General features: G+C 43.1%; 2 protein-coding genes across 2 annotated transcripts in view; one reads left to right on the plus strand and one right to left on the minus strand.

The window, feature by feature from the left end:
• The window catches only part of ATP6V0A4 (ATPase H+ transporting V0 subunit a4), a 78,374-nt gene extending 59,076 nt beyond the window's left edge, over positions 1 to 19,298 (minus strand). The window contains exon 1 of the mRNA XM_036905506.2: positions 19,174 to 19,298. The gene's annotated coding sequence lies outside the window, so the exon portion shown is untranslated. The remainder of the gene's footprint in view (positions 1 to 19,173) is intronic.
• TMEM213 (transmembrane protein 213) lies at positions 19,225 to 27,345 on the plus strand. Its single transcript, XM_036905508.2, has 3 exons — positions 19,225 to 19,369; positions 22,464 to 22,535; positions 23,427 to 27,345. The coding sequence occupies exons 1-3, from the start codon at positions 19,225 to 19,227 to the stop codon at positions 23,594 to 23,596; spliced, it is 387 nt and encodes a 128-aa protein (XP_036761403.1). The 3' UTR covers positions 23,597 to 27,345.
• The last annotated feature ends 271 nt before the right edge of the window (positions 27,346 to 27,616 follow it).

The raw sequence follows: 27,616 nt of genomic DNA on the forward strand, positions 1-27,616 counted from the left end.
AAGGAACCCCCAGGTATAGACTGCTCGCAGCAACGATTGTTGAATTCCTCATCTGCACGCCCACCTACCTCTCCTGCCCACCCCAAACTATTTTGAAGCTAATCCCAAACATTATATTATTTCTTCCAAACCTTTCAGTCAATATCTCTAAAAGATAAGGATTCTTTCATATACATTATGCACACACACATAATACCATGGTCATGCCTGCAAGTCAACAATAATTCCTTAACATCAAACATCCCTCAGTGTTCAAATCTCCCAGGCTGAGATTTCCTTTTTAAGAAGCCCCTCAGGCGATAATTGTGCATTATCAAATTAGGACCATTGCTCTTGGGAATACAGGGCGAACCATCTAACTGTACCTTTGGGAGGAAGCAGGGAGCAGGGTGTAGACAGTTTGGAAACAACCAGCGGAGAAGATGCAGCGGCTCTGACCATGGGGCGGTGGAGGCCGCAGCCTCTGGGGAGCAGGCGGCCGGAAGTAGGCCCTGCAGGAGCAGGAAAGGCACTGCCACGATCCCTGAAGAGCAGAGCTTGGCCGCCCACCCCCACCACCCCGACAGGGCAGAATCACCAAGAGTCCAGGCTCACCGGGGCAAAGCTCTGAAGGCTGACCTCAGGGTTGGCAAAGCAAAGCAGGGGGATTAGAACTGAAAACTGCAGAAAGAATCACCAGTGTGGGTCCTGCCTCTCCTGAGAGGAGCCCCAGAAGGGGCTACCTCCTTCCTGTCAGTACCTCCCTCCTCAGGCCCTTCCCCTGCCCACCTCTCATGCCACTCTTTGCACCAATCTCTTCGAGGTTTGCTGCATATTCTGGGCAGTGGATTGAGCTGTTTGCAGATGACCTGGTGCCCAGGATCACTGAGGTGCATAAAGAGAAAAAAGTACACTTGGATGGTTAAGAGTAAAATTTAGAAAACTGCCTGAGCCAGGGTCCCAGCTCTGCCACTTACTATGTGTGACTTTGGGGAAACTATTTAATTCCAGGGCCTCAGTGTCCTTACCTGCAAGGTATAATAGGATATTAGAAAATTATTTAGAATCTGGAAGCACAGAAAGGAGAGGATATTTTAAGGCTTGCTTTTGTTTTTTTCTCCTAAAGCCTGCGGTGTAAGTGCAGGAGGCCAGCACACACACGACACTGACGGAACAAGAAATCCGTACAATCTGTCTGAAAGGCTACTTGCATATCCCTTCACCCAATAATCCCACTTCAGGAAGTTCATCCTACAATAAAATTTAAGTCGCCGACCAAAATTTAACTACAATAATGTCTATTTTAGCATTGTTTGTGATAAGTATGTAATTGTAAATGCCCTGAATTCTTTCACCCATCCAATAAATATTTTATGGGAGTCTCCCGTGTGCCTCCTCTGTTTTGGGCTCTGAGGATAGGCCAGGAAATAAGAGACAATGAGGAGCCGCTTCCCCTGCTTAAGCTTATGTCCATATGGAAGGAGATACACAGTAAATAAGTAAGAAGTTAGCAAGATATTGCAAAAGTACAATCATGGTAAGATAGGCTGTAAGGAAATGAAGAGATGCTACTTTAGGTAAGTAGATAAGGCCCCTCTCAGGAGACAGCATTTGAGCTGAGGCTTGGAGGATTAAAATGAGCCAGTCTTGCACAAAGGGTAACCCAGGCCACAGGAATAGCCTTGCAAGGGCAGGGGTGTGATGCCATCCCCATTGCTAATATACCTATTCAGTGCCTCTCACCTGCTGGGCATTGTTCAGATGACTTTAGAACACATTTAGTATTTTACATATATCAATCCATTTAATCCGTTCAGCAGCCCTATGAGGTTGGTGGTATATTTATTCTCAAATTACACACATGAGGAGATAGACAGAAGCACAAGAGGCTAAGCAACTCACCCAAAGTAACACAGCCACACACAACAGGTCAGCTGACACCAGAGTCCTTGTTTACAATTATGCATGATAGTGTCTGACACTGAAAAAGCTCCACATATTCAAGAAACAGAAAGGAAGCCAATGTGGCTCAAGCATGTGAGGGGTGGAGAGAGCTGGGATGTGGTGTGTCAGAGTGGAGCAGGGGCCACGTCATGTGGGGTCTGACAGGTCAATAAGAAATTTGGATTTTATTCTAATCACTTGGGAAGCCCTTGGAAAATGGAAAGCAGAGCAGTAACATTACTTGATTCACATTTTTTTAAAATTACTTTGACTTCTGCTTCTGGAAAGTTGGAGTATAAAACTTTTTTCTTCCCAACAAGCAAAACTGAAAACTTTATTTTATATATATATACATACATACTACATATACAAGAAATATTAGAAGATTCTGATAGGTGAAGAAAAGACAGACCTTGGACCTCAGAGTCTGAGGGATAACAGAGGTGAATCCTCTGGGACTTCTTTTGCCTCTTATATTCTAGACTTGGTGCTGCAGGAGCCCACAAGGTACACCGAGCGAAAAAGCCCCAAAGAAAGGCTGCTCTCTCTGGCTAGAGGACCAGGAAAGGGGCAGCCTGGGAAAAAAAAAAAAAAAAAGAAGCGTTTCAAATAGTAATCACTCTAATCCAGCCAAATACCACAGAAAAAAATGGTGGTCCCGCATGCGCACATGCCAGCAAAGCCCTCGGGGAGTGCATGTTGACCGTCAGCCTGCTGCATCAAAGTGACAGCCCCCGTGCGGTGTCAGAGAAGGCCACGTGGGGACCCTGGACTCCCAACCCCACCCTGCGGTACCAAACACCCTTGTCAGATCCCACTGGATGATGTCAGAAGAGATCTAATGGGAACTTTCAGTGTTGGCAATGAGGCCACCCCCTCACTGGCGTGCGCAGGTGCTGCTGGAGGCAGGAGCCTTTTGTTCCTCCCGGCCAGGGTGCTATCAGCAGAGAGAGGGAAACCAGTCCCAGATTTCAAGACTTACTGTACAGCTACAGGAATCAAGACTGTGGCATTGGTGGAAAGATAGATGCATAGGTGAATGTAAGGAAATAGAGAACTCAGAACTAGACAAACCCAAGTCAGGTCAACTGATTTTTTACAAAGGTGAGAAAGCAATTCAGTGGAGGAAGGATAATCTTTTTTCAACAAATGGTCCTAGAACCATCTGACATCCAGAGGCCAAAAACTGAATCAAGTCCTAAACCTCACATCCTCAACAAAAATCAACTCAAAAGGGATTATAGATCAATTTAAAATGTAAAATTATAGAACTTTAAAAAGAAACATAGCAAAACATTGCCAGAACCCAGGGCTTGGTGACAAGTTCTTAGACAGGACACCTAAGGTACATTCCATAAAGCCAGAAGGTGACTTAAAAAGTTTGCTATGCAAATGACCTTGTAAAAAGGATGAAAAGACAAGCCAAAGCTGAAGACTGAAAGAAAATATGGGCAAGCCACATGCCCGAGAAAGGACTCACCTCTAGCATTCACAGAGTTTTCAAACTTCAGCGGTAAAAAATCAAACAATCCAGTTAGAGAATGGGCTGAAGATGTGAAGAGACATTTCACCTCAAGGATGCAGATGGCAAATAGACACACAAAAAGATGTTCCAATCACTAGCCATTAGGGAAATGCCAATTAAAGCCATCAATATATACCTCTAAATAAATATATCAATATATATACAGCTAAAATAATAGGCAGTGACAATTCCAAATGCTGGAAAAAATGTGGAGAAACTGGATCTGTCACATGTTGCTGGTGGGAATGTAAAATGGTACAGCCACTCTGGAAAATAGTTTACCAGTTTCTTAAAAGACTACATGTGCATTTTCCTTATGGCCTGGCAATCATACTCATGCTATTTATGCCAGAGAAAAGGAAATTTATGTTCACCAAAAAAATCTGTACTTCAACCCAAAACCGTAAACAACCAAAATTTCCTACTTATGGTACGTCCATACATTAGAATACAATCAGCACTAAAAACAATAAACTATCAATAAACATGACAACTAGGATGGATATCTGAAAAGGTCACATACTGTATGATTCCATTTATATAACATTCTCTAAATGACAAAAATTACATAGACAGAGAACAGAGGAGTGGTTACTAGGGATTTGGGATAGTGATGTACGTGCATGCATGAGTGCGTGGGTCTATGAAGAGTTAACATGAGTGAAATTTTTGTGGTGATGGAATCATTTTTTATCTTGATTGTGGTGCTGGTTATATGAATCTATACTGCGATAAAATGACATAGAACGATATACACATTTTATATCATTGTCAGTTTCTGGTTTTGATACTATACTATAGTTACATGAGATGAAACCAGTGGGTTTCATGATGGGTACATGAGACCTCCCTCTGTGCAGCTTCCTGGGAAATCTATAATCATTTCAGAATAAAAGATATTTTTAAAGATTTCCATAGAAGCAAAAATACCTTGTGCTTGGGTGACATTAAACAGTGGAGAGGGCACAGAGAAAAAAAATCTCTGGAGATGCGTGTTCTAGATCAAGTTAGCCCAAGAGACTTGAGCAGCCCTGGAATGATAATTCCCCACCACCAGATTCAGTTCCTTCATTGCAAAATGACAGCACTGAGCCAGATCAGTGGTCTCCAAACTGGTGCACAGAACCCTAGAACTTTTGCAGAGCACTCTTCAGGGACCACTTGGGGGAAAAGAAGAGGAAGGATCAAGATGCCTTTCTTCATTCTGAGCGACACCTTCATCTATGGCTTTGCTTCATAACATTTGGTTGACCAGAGGCTTTCCCCATTAAAAACAAGTTTGAAAACTAAAGGAAAAAGAAAGAAAGAAAAGGTTCTGAAAGCTGCATGAAGAAAGGACCAGTAATGGACAAGAGAGAAATCTAGCTTGACAGAATGCAGTACAGCTATTACAATAGCACCAAAAGCTTTCTGTAGACAAGAAAATATGTTCTTGGAACATTGTCAATGAAAAAGTATTTTGTGAAACAGTATATATAGCATCACTGAATTTGTTTTTCTACCTGTGTAATCTGCACAGAGAGATGTGGAAGGAGCTATGCTGAAGTTATCACGGTGGATAGAATCTGGGCTATTACTTATGGGCTTTGTCTTGTTCTTTGTTTTCTGACATTTCTGTAAATAACACATAAAGCTCTTGTATTACAGGCCTGAAACCCCTGAGGCCAGATGGCTTTCAGATTTCAGACTGTTTCCTATTTTAGAAGAGTAAGCCAGGTATGTACTACATATTATGTAATACTCCTTGGGCCCTGGGGCAGCAACCTGTAATCAAAGCATGGTAATCCTTCTTACTTACATATACACATTCCCACTATGGAGAATCAACAAAAACTCTACATGGCTTGTGTTAAATCAGGTTATATTGTGCTGCCAGGTCCTTAAAAGCTTTGTTTGCAGAGCATTATGGATTTCTGGATTGCAGGTTAGAGATTATGGACCACTGAGACAACAATAGAAGAGACTCACTTGAGGGAAAATATAAGTTCTTAGTGATACAATGTGGCAAAAATAAAAAATGTCAGCTTGAGTGGGCACCACTATATTCATGACTGGGTAAGTAATAAAAAGGATCTGGAAACTGATCAGAAGAGAGAATAGACAGATGATAATCGTTGTGGGAAGGATAGAAATAGTGCCAATTTCATTCCCATTGAGCATTACCATTATCATGGAGAGCCTCTCAGACACCAAACACAGCTGAGCATCTACAGACACTTCGGGAAGCATGTCCTGGTGCAGCCACTTACTCATTCAGTGGCTACTTATGGGGCACCTACAATGTGTCCGGCTCTGTTTGGGGCTCTGCAGACACAGCAGGAAACACAGCAGAGCCCCTGTTCTGAGGGAGCTCGTGTTTTAGAGGAGGTGGGAGAGACCAAAATTTAAAGTACACAAGTCAATAGATCATGCCTAACACAAATCAATCAAGAATAGCCATGTGACCATATTATTTGAAGGTTTCAAAGGTAACCACAAGAAGAAAAGTTTACAAAAGTCAAACATAGTCCTTAGGGAACAAAAATGTGGATGGAGTAGAGCAAGAGACCTCAGTATTTTTTTATAAGCCCTTTCTACTATGTCATTTCTATCATTTGTGTCCATTTATTCACTTGAAGAAAATTAAACATTTAATTTAAACCATATTTTCAATGATAATTAAAGAAAATATTCTCAAAAATACTTACTGAGCAACTATGATGTGCCAGGCAAGACACTAGGTGAGTTGGGTACAACATGGGCAAAACAGTTCCTGCTCAAGGGAAGTCCAGCAAGGGAGTCAAACGTAAAAATCCTAGTATCAATGGTTAATAAACAGACACTTACTATGGCCTAATTTAAGACAAAATCCCAAGAAACAGGTCCTATTAGCATCCTCATTGTTGTCTGTCTATTTTACAGATTAGGAAATGGAGGCAGAGAGAAGAGACCTGTCCAAAGTCACTCAGCAAGTAGGCGGTAAAGCAGGCGCTTGGACCCAGGTAGTGCGGCTCCGGAGCAGAGACACTCTAGTCTCAGTAATCAGATTATCAAATAACCGCAGGGACACATGGGTAACATCCAGAATTGGCATGCTGAAGGGGGGAACACAGCCCTCCGAGCTGCATAACCCAACCCTGCCCAGGCCCAGGGAAGGCTCTCTTGGGACAGAAGGCGGTAGCATCAACAGGGCAGCGAGTGAGGGAGGGTGGTGGGGCTGCACTAGGGAAGTGGGCAGGATGCAGACACTCCGGACCTTGTAAACCATATTGAAGATGTGTCCTTATCCCAAGAGCAATCAGGAACCCTTGACAGGTGTGAAGCCTGGGGATGGGAGTATTTGAAAACTCTAGCATTTCTAATAACAGAGTGGATCAGAGGAGAGGCAAGAGGAGCACAGGCAGATCAGGCATGAAACTAGGACAGTGGTCCAGGAAAAGAAGAAAAGGCTTTTAAATTTCTAATATCCCATGTGACAAAACGGAAGTACACATAAAGCACTTTTACAGGATAATGAAGTAGGAAAAGCAACTGAGTTGCAAGCTGGATTAGCTGCTATTTTCATACACCAATTTTACTTGGAAGAACAGCTGACTAACTGGACTAACTATTCAGACTTTGGCATTTGGCAGGCAGTTTCTCAAAAAACGATCCAAGTAATCCTGTCACTTCAAAGGAAAACAACGGACGATGTTTATTGCCAATGACAAAACTCTTCTTTCAAGCAACAATTAACATTTTGGAAGAATTTTATCTGCCATTGTGAACTTGACAGCTTCCCAATACTAAAACCTTTTCTGATGAGGATATTTCTATGGGGTTATTTATAAATGTGATTCTTAAAGATGTTTTGTATAATGAAATGTGACATTTGGAAGATCTGTGCAACTCAATGAACCAATATTTTCCAAAGAGACCAATTTCTGATGTTATAAAAATCATGTTTGGGCAAGTGATCCATCAAAAGAGCATGGCTAACCAAATGGAATTTGATGAAAGGTCACTGATTTGGTTTCAGATTCCATGCTGCAAATAAGCTTTCCAAAATTACTACTTGTTCAGTTTTAGTGTAGTATCAAAGAAAAATATCCACAACTATCTGAAATGCCTAAAAAAGCATTTTCTCCTTTTTTTTAACTACATATCTACGTAAGGCCAGTTTTCTCCATATACTTCACCAAAAATAACATATAGCCACAGATTAAATGCAAAAATAGAAATGCAAATGACATTCAGCTGTCTTCTATTAAGTCAGGCATTAAAGAGATTTGCATAATAGAATGATGCAACTCTTCTCATTAATTTGTTGTTTGCTTTGGAAAAGTTATTTTCACAAAAATATGTACTTATATCAACATATAATAAGTTAACATTATTTTTAATGAGCTAATATATAAGTATTTTTAAATTTCTCAGTTTTGATTTCTAGTGTGGCAAATATCAGTAGATACTGCCACATAAGCCAGAGCTCTTCAGGGTTCTCAATAATTTTTAAGAGTCTTAAGGGGCCCCTAGACCAAAACGTTCTAACACCATTGGCCTGGGGAGAGAATGGGGGGTTTACTAGCTTGCTAGGGCTGCCTTAACAACATACCAGAAACAAAATAATTTTTCACCCAACAGTTTTGGAGGCTGGAAGTCTAAGATTAAGATGTCGGCAGGGTTGACTCCTTCTAAGGGCTGGGAGAAATAATCTGTTCATGTCTCTTCCTAGCTTCTGGTGGTTTGCTGGCAATCTTTGGGGTTCCTTGGCCTGTATCAGTTCCCGTTCTCAGATGTGTGTCTATGTGCAATTCTCACCTTTTCAGAAGGACACCAATCATATTGTACTGTGGCCCCAGACTACTCCAGTATGAGTATGATCCCATCTTAACTAATTATCTCTGCAAAGACCCTATTTCCAAATAAGTTCATATTCTGAGGTACTGGGGTTAGGATTCTAACATACAAATTTTGGGGGGACACAATTCAGTCCATAGTGAGGCAGGAGCATGACAGAGGAAATGGACAAGGAACAGAGAGAAGAGGATAGTCGGAAGAATAAGATTCAAGAGAAGAAAGTGTCTCAAGACCATCATACACAGAATGGCCATTCAGGAGAATGGAGAAGCATCTGGGCGTCTCTGGTGCCCCTGATGGACCTCTTCAGTGGCATGAAGGAGGCAGAGCAGAAGTAGGGAAGAAGGACAGGGAACTGGGAAGTCAGACACAGATAAATCTTTCAAAATATGACGCTATAAAAGGGAGAGAGGAAGCCGGCAGGAGCTGAGGAGAAAATGAAGCATTATGGAAGTTTTCTTTATTTTTTTCAAGGGAAGAGAGAGTTGATAATCCCTTAAAATTCTGTAAGCTTCAGTGGCACAGCACATCTAGAAAACTGCAACTTCTACTTTTCCTTAATCCATTATGTGCATTTGAGATGATCACTTTGAATCATACAAATATTATCTTTTAAATTTCTCTGGAAGTTTCCTGGCTGAACTCAATATTTCATATGCAACATTTCATAGCATTGCTGATTCATGGGCAGTTGGAACAGTTACAAGTGTTAGCAGCCACAGTCCAGTTAGTCTAAAGCCAAAGTAATCTTCCTAAGTTTTGACTGTGAATCTGAACCATGAAGGAAGGAGAGGAGAGGGGAGGGAAGAAATAAGTGCAGCTCTGACCCTCAAGAGGGTTTCCAGTGACAGATGGGAAAGAGACAGCATTTCCTCCTAACCATTTATTCCAGGGGAGGCATAGTAGGCTAAGGGACTTACCCAAAACCAGATAGTATTTCCTTATTTGTGGCAAAAGCAAGCAATTCTCCTTTTCATCATTAAATACTTTTTTTATATACTCTCAAAATTCTCAACTCAATACTTTAAAGGAAAGTGGACATTCCTTTAAACAAAGGGCCTCCTTTGTTCTCATAACCCTATACGTGGGATTAGGAAGATAATGCGCACAACCACATGTTCAGGTGTATGGGATCAATTTACAGGAGAGCATCATCGTCTAAAAATAAAAGGGATAAGTGGAGAGCAAGCTACAATGCTTGCAGGAAATCTAATCCAAAAACATAATGAAGGTGCAAAAGTAACAACCTCATTTTCTAAAATCAGTGTTTAATTTTTCTGAACTGAATTCCAGCCAGATCACCTTCATTCAAATAACTGATTTTAGTCATTCACTTACCCAGCACTTCTCCAGCACTGGCCAAACACTGACCCCACCACCCACAGTCCTTTATAATATGCACTAATAGAAAGTGCTAGAGACAGAAAGAATGATTTGAAGCTGCTAAAAAGAGAATGAGATTCAACTTCCTCCAACACACACACACACACACACACACACACACACACACAATTAAATGCAATTTGCTGACAGTAATATCAGAGTTCATGTTATCAGCATCCTGAGGTAACAGTTTTATGTGTGCTGGACCCAGAGTCACTCCTGCCACGTACGTCCCAACTCCCTGCTGGCCATGATCTCCTCTGGTGATGGCTGGCAGCGCGCAGTGGTGCCATCCAACGGCAGTTTGGCCCTCAAGTTGTTCTATAGCTTTCTGTCCTCTAGATCGTGCCTGGAGAGAAGGAGCCCTCCAGGTGGTTGACACCCACCTTCTCCTCTCCCCCTGCCTCATCCCACCTCCTTCCCCTCAGCACTTAGGAGAAGGCTCTCCTCCGCAGAGCCCCAGCTTCCATTTCCCCCACCTGAACACATCCTGGTCTTGTCTGTTCTCTTCTCTCCAGAGCAGAGCTACTGTACCTCCCTTTCTTCATGTCTTCATTTGCCAAGTCACAAACTGACTGGAAGTGAGATTTAGGGAAATGACATTTCATCTTCTGGAGAAGAAAGTGCCTCCAGGTTTGACACATGGATTTTACCTATCAGATCTCTAAGTGTTTCACTAGGAATAGCTCCGCAGTTATTTGCTTTTTCTGTAATATTTACTCTAAACTCCACTAGTGAGGTTCTTTCCAGCATGATTCAGCAGAAATAATTTTTAAAAAGGACTTTACTAGTTTCTTTCTCTTCTTTCTCCACTTTAAACTGTCCTGAGCACAAGTCATAGAATTGTACCACAGAAAAAAATATTAGAGATCATCGAATCCAATTCCCTTTAGAGATGAGCAAATAACTGCAGGTAGGGGAAGGGACTTTTCCTAAGGTCATGCAGCTAATTGGTGGCGGGGCTGGGAGCAGAACACAGGGCTCCTGACTCACAGGGGTCTCTTCCAGCAGCTTTACAGCTGATTTCCCAGGGGACCTAACACCCCTTATGTTAGACTCTCTATGAAGCAAAACGTCTTCTGGAGATAATTTATCCCCTCTGGAGAATCCTGGGGACCCCAGATAAAGATCTGCCCACAAAGGATTAAAGGCAGCATTGCCCTACAATTTCCGGCGTGTCCTGCTCCCAGAGAGCCCGCGCCCTATCTCTTCGGTAGCCTCATCACCAAGGTTACATGACGTCCCTCAATGTCACACAAAAGCAGTGACAATGTGAAAACCAGAATCCAGGACTTCTGACCCAGGGTTGGTTGTGTTGAAGCCCAGGGGTCTAAGGGCAGCCTGGACACGAGACATGAGGAACGGAGAGAGAGAGAGAGAGAGAGAGAGAGAGAGAGAGACAACTAGAAGGAAAATTACAAGAGAGGCCAGAAGGACATGGGAGGAGAGAAAAAGTTAGATGTTCGGAAGGGGGTCTAACAATCTCTGACTTGGATTTCTGGTCCTTTTCAGTTTCATGTGGACAAAACTGGGTAAGAAAAATTGGCTGAGTGTTTATCACAAACATGCAGCTTATTTCCCAAAAACCTTAGCTTAAAATTGCTCTTTGAGAACACACATCTCTGTTTATTAAACACAAAATGAATCTGACCACAAGCATGGCTATGCCAACAGAAATATTTTGCACAAATGGTAAGACAGGGAATTGAAGGGAAAGAAATGCCAATTGGAGAGTCATGAACTGAACAGGACCTCCCCTCTAATTATTTATTAACTTACCTTAAAATGCCCTTACTTGTTTGATGTTAGTAACTCACTAACTTTCCTAACACAACTATCCCACTAGTTGAAACCTGTCACTTGAGGCGTTTTAGCAGAAGTCCAAGTAACAACCTTGAGAGGCAGGAGAGGTCAAGCGCATCTATACCAAACTCTTCAACATCTCTTTGTAGAAGAGCATTTTTACTACATTAAGGATTGGGCCAGAAGGCCTCTAGGTCCCTTTCCAACACTGAAATTCTTTGTTTTTTGCTACATCTTATTTCTAGCCTTCTTTATGTCTTGAACAGTCTTGGGTGTGTCTGTACAGTCTCTGGCAGTTCCCTGTACCATATGCAAATTGAAACTTAATTAAGATTTTTTAAATGGAAATGAAGATTCCTTGACATTGAAAAACTTCCCCAAGCCACCAGACAGATACTGTAAAATGTAGTCTAACTGCTCTGCTGTGACTGTACTGCTTGCCTGTGAAATATTATTTTTTTTAAATCTATTAACTTAGTTTTATTTCCTAATTATAAGAGTAATACACATTCATTGTACAGAATTTGAGAAACATTAAAAAGTGTATAAAGAAGAAAATAAAAATCACCCCAAAGTATAAGTCTAGATATGACCATTGCTAACATATTGATAGGAGGCTTCCCAAACTTTTTCATTGTATATGCATCTATTTTACAAAACTAGAATCCTACTACTAACTACCAAATACATAGTTTCATATCCTGCTTCTTTGGCTCTGTATTATATAGCAAGTTTTTCTAATACTTAACTGTTATTCTAAAACATTACTTTAATTGCTATGTTTTATTCTATTATAAACTGCTCCTAAGCTTCCATTTTTACACATATTGTAATGGTGAGATGGAGAATATTGGATTCACACTTTTTTGTGCTCATCTCTATTACTTCATTGAAGAAGAACATTTCCAAAGAGCTGCACCATAGAAGGAAAAGTGACCAAAATAAACGGATCCTTCCAGAGTCTCCATTACAAACTCTACAACTTAGCCACAAATCTTAATTTCTGAGACTAGCCTGACATGATGGAGATCGCGGTTGCTCCCAAGCACCTGATCAAAGCAACCGAAACAAAACAAAAAAATCACATTTCATCCCAGGTCATCCAAAATCTCAAGTTACTTCTACAAGCAACTGTGTGCAGTTTACAAGTTTGCACACAATGAAAAATAACCAAGTACACAAGGAAACACAGTAACATGAATGAATGGGTCAGATTCATTTTGTGTTTAATAAGAGACCAATGGGAGTGGGTAAGTATTAAAGTTATCAAACATGGATTTTTTAAAAACTATGTTCACTCTGTTGATGATGACAAAAAACAAAACTGAATAATAGAAAGCTGCTTAAAGTAGTACAAAGTGAAATTCTCAAACTATAACTGACCATCCAATGGGTAGCTCTAAAAGTGGATTAGACACAGATGATCGAAGATTGAATAAAAAAAATAGGACAGAAGAAAATATCAAGAATAAAGAAAAAGGAAAACAAAAGGATGGAGAATAAAGAAGAGGGTAAGAGAATTAGACAATACAATTGGAAGTCTAAACCACATGCAATTAAGAGTACCAGATGGGAACAAAATAATGAGACATAAGTAGTATTTGATAGCTGAGAACTTTTCAAAACCGATGAGACATCAAACTCCATATTCAATTGTCTACAAACCTGAGCAAGACAAATAAAAAGAAATACATACTTGAATACAGCAGAATAAAACTGCTAAAAATCAAAGAAAAAAAAAAGACAAATTACCAACAAGGGAATACAGATGAACAGTTCTCAACAGGAACAATGGAAATCAAAACAGAATGATATCTTCAAAGTGCTAAAAAGCAATATCTGTCAACCAGAATTCTATAGTCAATGAAAACAGCCTTCAAGAATGAAGGAAGAATAAAAACATATCCAGACAAACAAAACCTGAGAGTATTAATCACTCCACTGAGGCAATACTAAGAGATATTCTTCAAGGAGAATGAAAATGATTCCAGATGGAAGACCATACATGCAGAAAGGAATTAGAACAATAAATTGGTTAATATGTGGATAAATTTAAATAAATATTCACCGTATAAAACAGCAGTAACGGCTTGTTGAGTTAAAATATTATACCTATATATAGCTATATATTTGTTCTAACTATTTATAGTTAAAATACATGACTTTAATGGTATAAAATCAGGAGTGGATAAGTAGAGTTAAAGTTAGAAGTCTTCACATTATGAAGACACTGAAAGTGTCTAATTATTATTAGACTTAGATAAGGCAACACTGCATGCTGTAGTCTCTGAAAACTGGAATAACAAAAAACTCAATCCAAAAGTAGTGAGAAAAAAGAATAAAGGAAATAAGACAGATGGGAAAACTGTAGAGCACTTGGTAAGATGGAGATTCAAACCAAAACCAAGTCAGTAAATAAATACTTCCCATGTAAACAGATTAAGTGGCCAAATTTTTTTAAAAGATTGTCACTGTTTTTTTTTTAATTCTACAGTATGTTTTTATAAAGTTCACATCTAAAACATAGTAAGGATTTAGGAACGTTGAAAGAAATGATGGAAAAATGTATAGCATGTAAAAACTAAGCAAAGAAAAGGCTACATAGTTACAGTATTATCAAAGTACACTTTATGGCAAAAGCATTACTAGAGATAAAATGGGATATTATAATCCACAATCATGTCTCATTGTTCAACAGAATAAGAAGACCAAATTAAAAAATATATATGTATATAGATGATCGGAACCATGCAATTAGCACTCTTAATCCAATGAATTTACATAGAACACTGAACCTTACAACTGCAAAACACATTCTTTTCAAGCACTGCCAAACATTTATAAAACATGGCAGTATGATGGTCCTTAATGAAGAGCAAAAAATAGAAATCATCAAAGTGTGTTCATAGATCACAGTTCAATGTGAGAAAATGGGAGGGAATGAGATCCAGGGCCCAGGTGGAAGATGGCCTTAGCCAAGAGGAAGTCCATTCCTTTCTGTTGACCCCACCTCTGCTTGGGCCCTGGTCCCACTGCCCCCCGGGTAATTGTGAATGAAGAGCAGGCTGAGTGACCCACCCTGGGAACTGCTCAGAAACTGCTCCAGTCCTTGTTCACTTTGTTACTTTTATCAACTCTATGGCATAATCTCAGAGTTGAACTCTGTGCAGATCTTCATTTTCCTTAAAAGGACACTCATTCTTTCCATATGACAGCCCCGTAACAGCAGTGAGTGAAATTAAGCTCCTCCACAAACTAAGACATGCTCAGGTGAAGATCTGGATGTTTTAGTCCCATGATCAACTAGAGATTGTTTTGTGAAAACAATGCCACATGCAGGAAAAGCCAATGGGTCCCATCTCTGCTTACAAGTTAGGGAATAGCAGGCGCAGTAGTGGTTAGCGCCATGATCCTCCTCAGAGGAGATGAACTGGAAATGAAAGCCCCAAGTTCAAAGGCCAGGGGTCTTTTCCCAGAGATGAAGAGGCAGTAGAGGGGCCTAATGGACTCACAAGGGAGGCTTCCTCAGCATACAGTATCCTTTCCACAGGTGGCCACCCCAAGCCACAGAATGCTGGTTGTCAACCTGGCAGTGCAGGAATCAGTGAGCTGAGCCCCCTCTCCTCTTTTTTCAAATGAAAGCTTATCAAGGAAAACATAAAATTGGAGACAGTGAGGTCCCTGGAACCTCACCCTCTCAGCCAACCCCACCCTGCCTACCACCATGAGGCCTGGCCACTGACAATTTAGTATGGACTTTTTTAAGTATGTGTAACCAAACACCTATCTCAACCACTAAAAAAAAAAAAAGGAAATCTTGAGAATGTTCCCACAGAATGTCTCGCTTTGAGCAATGCAACTTCCTGGTACACTCTCCAAAGTAAACCTAGTGTAAAAGGCATCAGAGTCACCACATGAGGTAACCAGCTTCATGGAGTTATTAGTTACATAATAACTCATATTTGTTAAAGAGCAGGTAACACTCCCTGTCCCTTTGGTGCCTCGCTGGGGCTGAACCCCCCAGGGAATCAGGAACCAGCTGCGGTTGGAGGCTTCCTGTCCTAGCTGCCTCCTACCCCTTCTCCAAAAAAAGCCAGAACCTTCACCCTCAGCTAGGGGGCGTTACTTACAGACCACTTTTATTTACTGAGAGACATTTACTTATTGGGATATGAGCCCCAGGGAGGGCCCTCTCCTGGGATAATAAATTGGGTTTTTTGCAGAAAAATAAATAAATAAGCAGCTAATAATGACGACATTCATAAAATACGTGCCATATAGCCCCGCCTTAGAGAATGAATGAGTTACCAGAGGCCACTCAAGTCTATACTCCTTTAAAGACAATAAAACCCCTTCATCTGTTAAGAGAATATTTTGACTTTTAGTTGATTTATAACACCTAATCGAAAACAGTCCCAAATCAAGTAACAATGTGCTAAGAAGGAGAGGGGACAGATAGTTGTCTTCGCCCTCCATATGCACGGCATCCAGAACTGCTTTCACATATGATTTGATATGACGCTGTGAGCTTGCCTGAGTGGATGCTATTCAAACCACCAACCCAACTCCAGGCAGGGCAGGTTCAAATCTATCTATGCCCCAGGCTGCCATCATTTTGAAAGGACTCAATCTGCTCCAATCAAACATATTAAAATGCACCAACATCCTATATTGTTTCTGTTTAACTGTATGAAACGCATTGTATAACTTTACTGTTGAAATCGAATTTTTTTCTTTTTGATTGCACAGTTTGTTGCTGTTCTTATTTTGGCTGCAAGAACATTTTTTTCAGATCTCAAGCATTTTCAAGACCCTTGAAAATATTGTTGACCCTATGCACTGCTGCGATCACTAGTGCCCATTGGGTAAATCAGTCCTACACTACAAAGCTTACTGCAGGGTTTACTGTGAGAAAAATGTCAAGAACAGTGTTCATCGTCTTAAGCAATGTCATCTCCGGGAAGGCCCGAGGGGAGAATTTTTCTCCGGTTTTAGTATCCAGGGCAGTTGTGCTTCTGCTGTCTTGGTCTTGTGAGCCTATGAATCATGTAGGTAATCACGTCACCCTCTTCACACAGAAAGCTTAGAAAACACACATGCTGTTTTGTGCTCTAAACTCACTCATCCAACTTCCTCTTTGCCTCATTTCTTCTCATTTCTTTTAAACTTATTTTTCCTAGCTTAATTAATTGTATGTAACAACCTTAAACCACTTCTGCACCGACAGGATACAAATAAATCAATAAATAGTATTATTTTGCCCTAAAACTGCTTTTCTCCCATAGAGTCTATTTTTTGATGAACTTTCTATTAAAATGATAGTTAGCATTTACTGAGTACTTCCCATGGGCTAGTGCTGGGTGAAGTACTTCACATGAATTACTTCATTAAGCCATCATAACAGCTTTTGAGATGGACGCTACTACTGTCCTAATACTTTTCAGATAAAGGACCTGAGGCTTAGATGTGTAATTTACTCAGCCAAGAAGAGGCAGGCCTGGAATTCCACCGGAGGCTGGCCTCCTGGCCTCCTGGCCACCTGCTCACCCCCACCAGAAACCTGCCCTCATCCTGGACGCCCTTTCCTGGACTCCCTTCGGTTGCTTTGGCCTCCTAAACGCATCTGGATCCTGTTCTCTTCTCTGTTCTCAGCCCCAACTTCTTCTTTCAGGGCTCTTTTGACCTCTGTCTGGAATTTCTGCAATTGCTTCTTAGATGATCTTCCTGAATCCAGGCCCCTCTATAAACATATCCTCCATGTTTCCAAAATACAAAAGTGTCCACACTTATGAGTTCCTTATAGGGTGCCTCAGTGGTGACAGAGAGGCCAGTTTCCTTTGTCTGGCATTCAGGACCACTTACAATCAGTTCTTAGTCAAACCAGACACTCAGAGACCCCACCCCATGCTCCCAAAACAGTAATTACTCCCCAAACGAGGGACACATGCCAATCCTCAGAGATCCCTATATACTGTTCCCTTCTTTGCCTGATGAACTACACATCTTTCAGGGCTCAGGCCAAATGCATCTCCACTGTGGAATGTTCTCTGAATCTCCTAGTCCCCAACCCCCCTCCATGACTTTCCTATTCTTTGTAGAAACATCCTTACCACACTTATTTCATTGTGCTGTCAGTATCTGTTTGTCTGTCCCCCTCACTGGACCCTGAGCTCCTTGAGGACAGGAACTGTGTTGCCTTACCCACCTCAGACTCCAATCCCACACCATGGGCCTGGCACACAGTAGCTACTTGGAGATTGCTGAATGTTCAACCAAGCAGTAGATCTAAACTAGACTTGTATTATCACCTGAAGATTAACCTTTCTAAATCACTTCTACCCACAATCCCCAAACCCAAGAATGTAAAGGCCATCATTAATTTGTACCTTTGGGCAAAATAGAAACGAGTGGTTCCTCTAGGCTGAGGTATTATAATAAGGCAACCTATCCTGGGTTTATACATAGTTTCTATATCCTTCCACATCACTTTGAATAAGCTAGACTTTATCTCTCACCCTCTTAACCAGACACATCATTGTGCAGGAACACAGTGCACATATCCATACATGGCAGGCCTACATGCACACAATTATCTCACGTTTATGTGCACTACCCCTCTTATTTGAAAGACCCATCAACTTCCATCTGCAGATGCAAACTTCAATACCCAGCTCAAATGTCACTTTCTCTGTGAATCATTCCCCTTTACTTCTCAGGCAGATTTAACCACTTGCTCTTTTGTGTTCCCCTAACTGAGGATGACACCCATATCTGAGTCGTGCAATATTGCATCACAATTATTTCTTTACTTCTTGGTCTTCCTGCTGGACTGTGAGTAGGGATCATGTCTTAGTCATTTCTGAGTCTCAAATGCCCAGGCTGATGTCTTTCATATACAAGGTAGGTAGTCAAGAAATGTTTTAGACTGATAGCAGAGCTCCATTCAAGTTCCTACTTAGTTCAAAATCTTCACAAAATCTCCCTTTAGCTTCCTGATTGTTTCAAACTCCCCAGCCTGGTGCACCATATGCACAGCCTCATCACTCTCCATTCACCCCCACCCCAACCCCACCCTCCTTGAGTCACCCCGCTTCTCTGTGCTGCAGTCACAGTGAAGAACTTCTGAGCACCTCCTACCTCTGGGCCTTTGCTCATCTGTCCCTTCTCCCGACAATGCCCTCTATGCCTATAAAAAGATCTATCCATCCTTCAAAGTGGATATGCCATCTTTGAAGCTCAAATGCCATCTTCTTCATGAAGCATCCCATTGGCAGAAGTGGCCTCCTGCTGCTAAGAACCAAAGTACTTTGACCTTCCCTAGTCAATCCTAAAATACTTCTGTGTTTTAATGATCTGTGTTTGTAATTAAAGCACTTTGAAAGCAGGCAGTCCCAGACTTCAGCAAAGTGCAATGAACACAGTAGGTGTTCAGTAAATATTGGACTAAATGGAATAGGGAATCCAGGGCAACACCGCAGATGGAAGTGTCCACAAACCTATCTTCAGGGAACCAGCAGGGCACGAATCTCCGATCCTGTTCTCTTTTTCCTCAGCGGCGACAAATGTGAGTTCAAGGAAGAACTGGATAAATCACCCCTCCCTTCCTCTCGCCAGCCAACAGAGCTGGGCTTCCCTTCTAGAGAGGTGAGAGTGAGGCGTGACAGCCAAGTCTCCTTTGCTCCACCTCCTCTCTTCCCCCAAACACAAGAGCAGAAATTCACCTCTGACAGCATTGCTTTCAAGCCCCTGCAGGACGCGGCCACGCAGGACACATGGCACAGAACGCCCAGCACACCTCTGCGGGGATGGTGCAGACAGACGCCTCCCTCTGCAGCACGAAACACCGAGCCTCTGCACCCCGGGCTGCCCTGGTCCTCAGCCTGATCTTTGCCTCCTTCCGCTTGGCTTGCTTGGCAGGTAAAGCTGTGAGCTTTATTCGTGGCCACGCTGGGAAGAGAGAGGGTGGGGAGAGAGGGAGGGAAGGAGGGAAGGAGGAGGAGGCTTCCTTGGCTAGGGCTGGTCCTGCACAATGGAGAGAGAATAGTCCTTTCTCATCTGAAGGATTAGGCAGGAGGGGGTAGGGGGGTGGGGTGCGGGTGTCTTAAGTTTACCTGAGACCAAGTTCAAATACCCAACTCTTCCGCTAGGACAGCAGCAGCCACCTCTACTGGCCTTTGCCCCAAAGAAAGAGGAAAAAGCAATGTACTAACAGTCCTTCACATCAGGGGCCCAAACTGGCCTGAAATGACATCTTCTGGTTGCTGTTTCTCATGGCTGCTGCAGTTTGCAGCCCTCCCTCTGCTCCCTAGCCCAGCCCTGTCCCCACACCTCTCCAAAGGTCCTCTGCCCCTCCTGTGACTCTGTTCTGCCTCATCAGCTATCACAGAACCTTTGTGGAACCTGCCTACCACGCTCCCACCCACCTCCTTGCACGGCGGTGTCAGGTTAATGCCTCATTTTCTCCCACAGGCTGGAGGGACTGAGCACAGCCCCGTCCCCTCCCCGGCTGGGCTCCACACCTCCCACAGAGAGACCTCAGCTGTACTCTCTTGCTCCTGGCTTTGCCCTTGGCTCTCCTCTTGCTCCTCTGCGCCCCTCCGAACACCCTCTGTCCTGCTCCCTGACAGATTCTCCCCCTCTCAAGACCCATCCTCGTGGCCCTCCTCCAGTCTGTATCTCCCTCATCCTCATATCTCCGTTGGAGGTTCAGACAGAGGCCTTTCAAGCCACTGAGCCACAACTCCACTCCGGCTTCCGCAACATACTAGCTGTGTGACCTTGAGCAAATGACCTCTCTGTGCCCCAGCTTCCCCATTTATAATGTGGGGATAATCATAGGGCTTACATAGGGTCATTGTAGATGAAATGAGATCACTGCATTTAAAGAATTTTTAATAAACTAGTACATGGTAAACACTCGATGAATGTTAGCATCTTCGTTTCTTTTTCCAGTATAAGAGTGCTCTGTTTCTGTTACCCTCATTGTGCCTTGCTTAGGACAGGGCCTCAAAAAGCTTGACAAATCCAACTGCATGGGTTGTTGGGACTTCCTAGAAGCCTTTACTTTGGAAGTGTCCCCAAGTGGGACTGGTCCCTGGCTGGCGCTGCTTATGAGGGAGGAGGGTGAGGTTTAAATTCTTAAGAATTCCTAACTAGGCTGTTCCATCTGAACCATAAAAGATTTCTGATATTGAACAATCTTTTGACCTCTAGAAATGGCAATTTCATATGGTTTAACCTAACACTAGCATCTGATTAACTAGGTTTTTTCCACTCACCTGCTCTGGACGGGGACCACTGCCACTCTAGGGTGTAGGGGAGATGAAAATCAGGGCCAAGAAAGTTATTTGGGTCATAAGGGAAATTAAATGTTGAGGAATCAGTTTCTCCAAAACAAATAAAGACCAAGCTCCAAGCCATTTACTTGTAAATAATTTACAGTAACAATCAGACTGCATCGAGGTAATTACTGTACTTTAGGCAGGACATTGGGATGGCCTGAGGAATGGGTGGCATAAAATTAGTCTAAGCAGCAATTTCATGGCTTTGGCTAAGCAAGAAGTTTCTTCCTAACTTGTCCTGCTGTGCGACAAGCTCCTTTCAAGGACAGGCTGACCTAGAGCTGGTGGAGTCTTGAGAGTTTCCAAACTTCTTTTTTTCTTGCATTCCCAAAGAAGCAGAACAACAATATAACTTCCAGAATGATTCTTCAAAATTGGTCTCTTGGTCTTGATCACCTAGATCAACACTGTCTAGTAGAACTTTTTTTAATGATGGAAATGTTCGTATCTGGGCTGTGCTTCCACTAGAGAGCCATCAGCCACATGGGATGTTTGAGCACTTGAAATGTGGCTAATATGACCAAGAAGTTGAAGTTTGTATTTAAATTAATTTAAAGAGGCACAAGTACCTACCATATTGGACAGTGTGGACCTAGATAATCTATCTTCTCAGCCTCAGTTATGAGAGCACGGGAAATGGCTTTTCTTCCCTGGGGTATGTTCATCTCTGTAACCCCACCTTACACTCCAAACTCTGATACAACTTTGAGAATTCTTGCTAAAGTTCTTTTCATCATGCTCCTTGCTGATGAATCAAGGGAGAAATCTAAGTGCTGAATATTCTAGCAACCTCTGGACGTGCTGATACAGTGTTTAATTTTTCTGATAACCCACTGCCTGAGGAGTGCCATCATAACCCCAACAGAGATTTTTTTAAAAACCCAAGGTCAGATTTCATTGTTTATTTGTTCAAGTTTTTGAAGGGAATTGAAGGTAGTTATGAAGAGGCACTTGAGATTTTTAAGTGATTGTTTTACTATATACTAGAAAAAACTATTTTCTAGATGTAGCTATCTGCATAGAAAGCAGCTAAAGTAGAGTGTTTGGCAAGCTGATTGCCACAGGCCCTCCGTCACTGAAGAGCAATGAGATGTGAAGGTAAAACATGACTGATGAGAACAGGGAGACAGGAAAAAAGGAGTGTATTAGTTTGCTGCGGTAACAAACTATCATAGACTGGGTGGCTTAAACAACAGAGATTTCTTTCCTCAGAGCTCTGCAGGCTCTGGGTGTCCCCAGGCCCAAGGGGTCCCCAAGCAAGTTTGCTCCAAGGGCCTCTCTCCTTGGCTTGCACAGGGCCACCTTCCCTGTGACCCCTCATGGTCTTTTCTCTCTGCATGCGTATACCTGGTGTCTGTTCCTCTTCTCACAAGCACACCGCTGATCCTGGATTAGGACCCACCCACGAGATTCCATTTAACCTTAATTGCCTCTTAAAGGCCCTATCTTCCCAGCATCACTGTGAGTTAGAACTTCAGCAAATGAATTTGGGGAGACAGTTCAGTTAACAGAGGGTTAGCTTTGTTGCATGAAGTCTCAGTGTACCTAGACTAGACCTCCCGAAATACTTTCCTAATACTCGCCGCTGATTCCCAAAAGAAGACTTAAAACCCCACGCCTGGGATTGGCTTTTCCTACTGCCTGAGACCATCTTCTATCTTTTCTTCCAGAAGCAAACAGCAGCGAAAGCTCATCCTTGGCCGCCCACCACCAAGACCATGGGACCCTGGAGCAGTGCCCCAGTAAGCTCCTCCTGGCAACTGCCCTTGCCCCAGAGCTGGCCCTGGATCAGGGAGGGAAACTTCAGCCTCCTTGCCTTCTGGTGTCAGGTGTCAGCGGGCTGAAAACCTGCGTGGCCTTCCTGTGCACTGGTGTGGTTTGCTCCCGGCCCCAGAATTACTTGCAGAGCACATCCAAAAAGCCTTGCCCCAGTCTAGGCTCACAGTCCTTGGTAAAGGTGGCTTTAATGACCCCTCCCCAGGACAGCAGCCCGATATGGCCCAGGTTCACATGCTGATAGAAGTTTGGAAATGAAAAGACCATAAAAAAATCAAGTAGTCCAACTTCTGCCCAGTGCAGGAGCTTTGCTCTGGTTCCCTTTGCACATTTCGGTCCATCCGTTGGCTTGAATATTTCCAAGCACAAGGAGGCCAATACTCACAAAGCAACCATTGTTATGCATGTCTAATGAACAGAAAGTTCTCCTTTATTCAATGTCGGGCTCCCTTTTTCCTGCCTTCATTAAATGACCAAATGCGTTTACTTCCAGGCACTTACAAAGGACAGTGAGAGGCAATAAAACATAGAGATTAAGAACATAGCTTTAGACTCCTACAGCCTTGGTTTGAGTTCTAGTTCTGCCATGTAGCGACCTTCAGCAAGTTACAGGTTTACCTTCTTCCTGTAAAATGGGAATAACAACCGTACCTGTCACTTTTTGAGGGAGAAATAAGGCGGCATGTGTAGACCATTTAGCATAGTACACGCATGCTTGAGTAAACGTTAGCTATCATATTCTCGTTGTTTTTGCTATTATAAGTATTAAAGAAATACTAATTTCTTTCAGTATTAAAGAAAGAACTGGGGGGCTGGTGTGATGCACCCTGTCATCCCTGCTCTCCCTTCCCCACCAGATGTTGACTTCTGCCCGCAAGCAGCCCGATGTTGCCACGCGGGAGTGGATGAATACGGCTGGATCGCGGCCGCCGTTGGCTGGAGTCTGTGGTTTCTCACCCTCATCCTGCTCTGCGTGGATAAACTGATGAAGCTCTCTCCAGATGAGCCCAAGGATTTAGCAGCATGAGACTTCGAACTGTGGCCCCAGGCATGTCGTTGCCACCAAACTGTGGCTAATAGCTGGAAAAGAGTATTGCTAATGTGGCTGCTGGCATTTCAAAGTCATTTTCACCTTTAAGCTTTAGTTACTTTTAAAAAGGAAGGAGGAAGGAAAGGGGGATCCAAATAAGACAGGGTGGGTGCTGCCTTGGGCCGTCTGAGCCCCAATAATCTCCTTTCTCAAGGGAGCCACTACGGGAAGTTCTTCTGGGCCCCAAGGGAGGGGCACAGGAAACATGAGACTTAGTCTTTTCACCAACACACTCAAAACTAAACTCATAATCTTCTCACCAAAAACAGGTCATTGTCTTCTGCCCCTCACTCCAGTCAGGGGCATCACCAGCACTTCAAAACGTAAGACTCGCCTCTGAGGCTCACCCTGTCCTCACCGCCATGCCCACTGCTTTGCCATTTTCATTCTTCAATGTATCTTCCAGGACTACCCTGTCCCGTTCTCCCCGCCCACACTCAGGTTCTGGCCTTCCCTGCATCATCCTTGCATTACTTCAGGAATATTCCATTCCGTTCTCACTGCCTTCAGGGTCTTCCTTCCGAGCTCACCAGTCCTCCGGGCAGCAGCCAGAGCAGTGGTCGCTCCCCAGCTGACAGCCTTCAGTTGACACCTAATGATAGAAACATGCCAGCCTGGCTTCAGGTTCTTTGACCGAGTCCCATAGGCCTCCCGGGTCTGTCTCCTGGCACACCCAGAGTAAGGGCTCTGAGTGGACCCTCCTCATCCCGATGGCTTCCACTTCTCTGCTGCCATTCCCTCTGCTGGGGTGGCTGCCTTCCAACTCCGTCTCCAGAATGAAGGCCATTCCTCAAAGTCCAGCTCAAGTGCATGCTCTGCCTGCAGCCTGCCTGATGGTCCTGGGTGGACCTGGTGCTCTTAGGGCACTCTGCTCTGCCCCGAGGTGCAGCCAGCATGAATGGACCTCCATGATCACTTCATACTTCCTCACACTCCTGGCCATAGAAAGCTCCTCATAAGTTTGTCCATGCATGGGTGAACAAATGAGTCCCTGCCCTAGATAAACTTAACGGGCACCACTCAGCATTCAGATCATCCATTCTTCTACAAATGGTTGAAATAATAGGCCTCCAAAGAAGCCAGTGGGTTGGGCTCCTGCTCTATCGGTGAGTCACACCATGTGAAGATGTGCACGTCACTGTGGGGTCAGAGAGGAGGGTGAGTCCATCAGAAGGAAGAAAGGACAAAATAACTCTTTATGAGACAATTTCTGCCCTTTCTGGGGAAATGTGTATTAGGTTGGATAAACTCTAAGCAATCATAATACAGAAAAGAAAAGTAAGAAGCCTCTGAAATAAGAAGAAACATTTTCTAGAAGTGGCAAATGACTCAGAGCTGCCCAACTGTTTTGCCCAGAAGTCTAAGCAAATTTCCCTGATGATGGGAACTGAAGGATGGCCTGCTCGTTCTGCTAGTTCCTAAGAGCCAGATAGCTTCAGGATCTCAGGCGCTCAGCCAGTAAAACAGGATGGATATATTCCTGAGTGTTACCGACCAAGGGGACAAAGGGTCTGTCTGCACAGTGCCCCACGATGCTGGCGATGTGGACGTGAGCACGTGTCCCAACTCTTCAGAAATTCAAGGAGAGTTTCCATGATATGCGATGGCTTAATTCCTTACAGATAAAAATATTTGGTAAGGAGCACACTTTGATTTAACAGCTGCAAACATTTTTGAAATAAAACTGTGATAAAATGTAATTGTAAAAGTGGTAGCTTAAAAAAGAAAAAGAAGGAAGGGAAATTAAGATTGTTCTGGCCAACATGAACAGAGACAAGCCAGCTTACTTTGCTGAGCATCTACTTTCTAAGTGGAGAAGTTAGCCAGGCCAAATCAGCGGTGCCACCTCAGCTGAGAAGCTCCAAGGGCTACCTGAGGTACTGCCTGGAAGGGGATGGATATGAGGCCCATCCCTCCTTGTAAGCAAAGTAGCCTGGCTCTTATCTCTTTCATTTATCAGACCTCAGGGTAAGTTTTCATTTGCTGCTTTAAAAAGCAGAAAGTCAGAGCACCAGTTGGCGTCTGAGATCCTCCCCAGTCTGGGGTGATGTGTAGGTCCCTAAGGCCTTAGACTACACTGAAGCAAACTATGTGTAGTCACTGCCACCAATCAAAATTCAGGCATTTTGTGAATTGCTTTAGTTTCATCTGCACAAGAGGAAGGATAGACCAAATCCAAACAATTGCTCTTTTCTTTGCAAATGGAAAGAATAGTTGCTGCTCATGCTTCCCAGATGCTGTATCTCACATCTATTCTCAACCAGAACCTCTTTATTCTATCAAAGCAAAGATTTGTCAATAAATTAAAAAGGGAAACCTGAAAGGGAAAACTGAGTATCAACTTCAGGGTTTGAAGAGCTTCTGGGTATAAAGCAGCAGGACCCACCTAACAGTAGATGTACTTTTCATTTTAAAATTTTGCATTTAGCAATTGATGCTGTCCTCCACACCATTACACACTGTATACACAGAGCCCATACTGTTCAGGGCACGTTGCATCAAAATGTCCTAAGGAGAAATAGATTATCAGGTGGGGGTACAATTATGTGGCTTTTAAAATCATCCTTTTTTCATCTGTTCCTTTTATATGTATGATACCTAAGGACAAATAAGCCAGATATATGATTTTCTATTGAAAATGAAATGTTATACTACGCAAGGTTAATCAAAAATAAGTTTATTCTGGCTTGGGCCTCTTTTCCACAAAAATACTGAGAACCAAGAGAAACTAAACCTTTAGGTCCCCTTATCTGCATATATTCTCCCACCCGTCCTCTACCTAATTTATATTCCTAACCTTGTATCATTTGTTTTAAAGAGGGTCTTCTCATTGTACACATCTGAGGCCCCGTCGCCCTGGACCTGCCCTGCTCTGACTGGGTTCACTTGGTGCGCTGGGGTTGGCCCTCCAAGGCAAGCTGTCTCCTCTTCCCTGGGTGGGGACACACACCCCCTGCCTCAGCAGCCTGTGCTCACCTGCAGGGCAGCAATGTGACAACACTCTCCTTGACCACACTCCAACCAGGCTCCTCTAAACTAGGTCCAAACTTGGCCTATAAGAACCACAGACTCTCAACACAGATCCTGTGTACTCACTCTCCCTACACCCCATAGATTTAAACAAACACTAGCACAACTTCTAGCAGCTCAAGGCCACACCCCTGGGATGACCCTAACCCCCTAAATTATCTGCCTGAGAAAACCCAAGACTGCCAAAAGAATTTACTATTTGTTCTAAACACCACCTGACAAAAGGCCCCGACCAGCTTTTCTTAGAGCATTTACTGAAATGGGCTTACAACTGTGACTCCTGTCTCTATCCCTTTGATATGTATATATCTACGTCATCCATCCATCCATCCGTCTATCTGCAATTCAGGACCTTTAAAATATAATCATCATTAAGGAGAGGGCCTCTGCCTCCCAATCCAGGGAAAACAGACTCCTAACTTCGATGACTGCAGCTAGCAGACACAGCTGGCCTGACCAGCATTTAAGCTGACAAGCTCTTTGTAATTTCTCACTTCCCTGACTCTGCGGAGCCCCTGCTTGCCCTGCCCCCAACTCCCACATTTTCCCTGCAAACCACCCAGTTGCCTCTGTACAAATCGAAGTTCAGTTCGCACTGGAAACTCTTCCCTATTGCAATACTATATTATTACTGATTAAAATCTTTCCTTACCACATTGCCTAGTGTCCAGCTCTGTTTATCTTTGACAGCCAAGCACACTGGACTATAACATCTACCTGCTTGTCTTTCTCACTGGTCTCTGTGAAGGCTGGGACTGTGTCTTTATCCTCTGGTCCCTTCTGCCTACCCAAGACGTGGGCACGCAGCACAACCTCAGTAGATGTTTGAGGAAGTAGTGAGTCGGAGGAGACCCAGGAACATGGCCTGTGCACACAACCAATGAAGCCGTAGAGGTGTGAAGACAAAGGAGGACACTCTTGGGAAAA

The sequence above is a fragment of the Manis pentadactyla genome, chromosome 7 (genome assembly GCF_030020395.1).
Source record: "Manis pentadactyla isolate mManPen7 chromosome 7, mManPen7.hap1, whole genome shotgun sequence".
In the NCBI taxonomy this organism is placed as follows: domain Eukaryota; kingdom Metazoa; phylum Chordata; class Mammalia; order Pholidota; family Manidae; genus Manis; species Manis pentadactyla.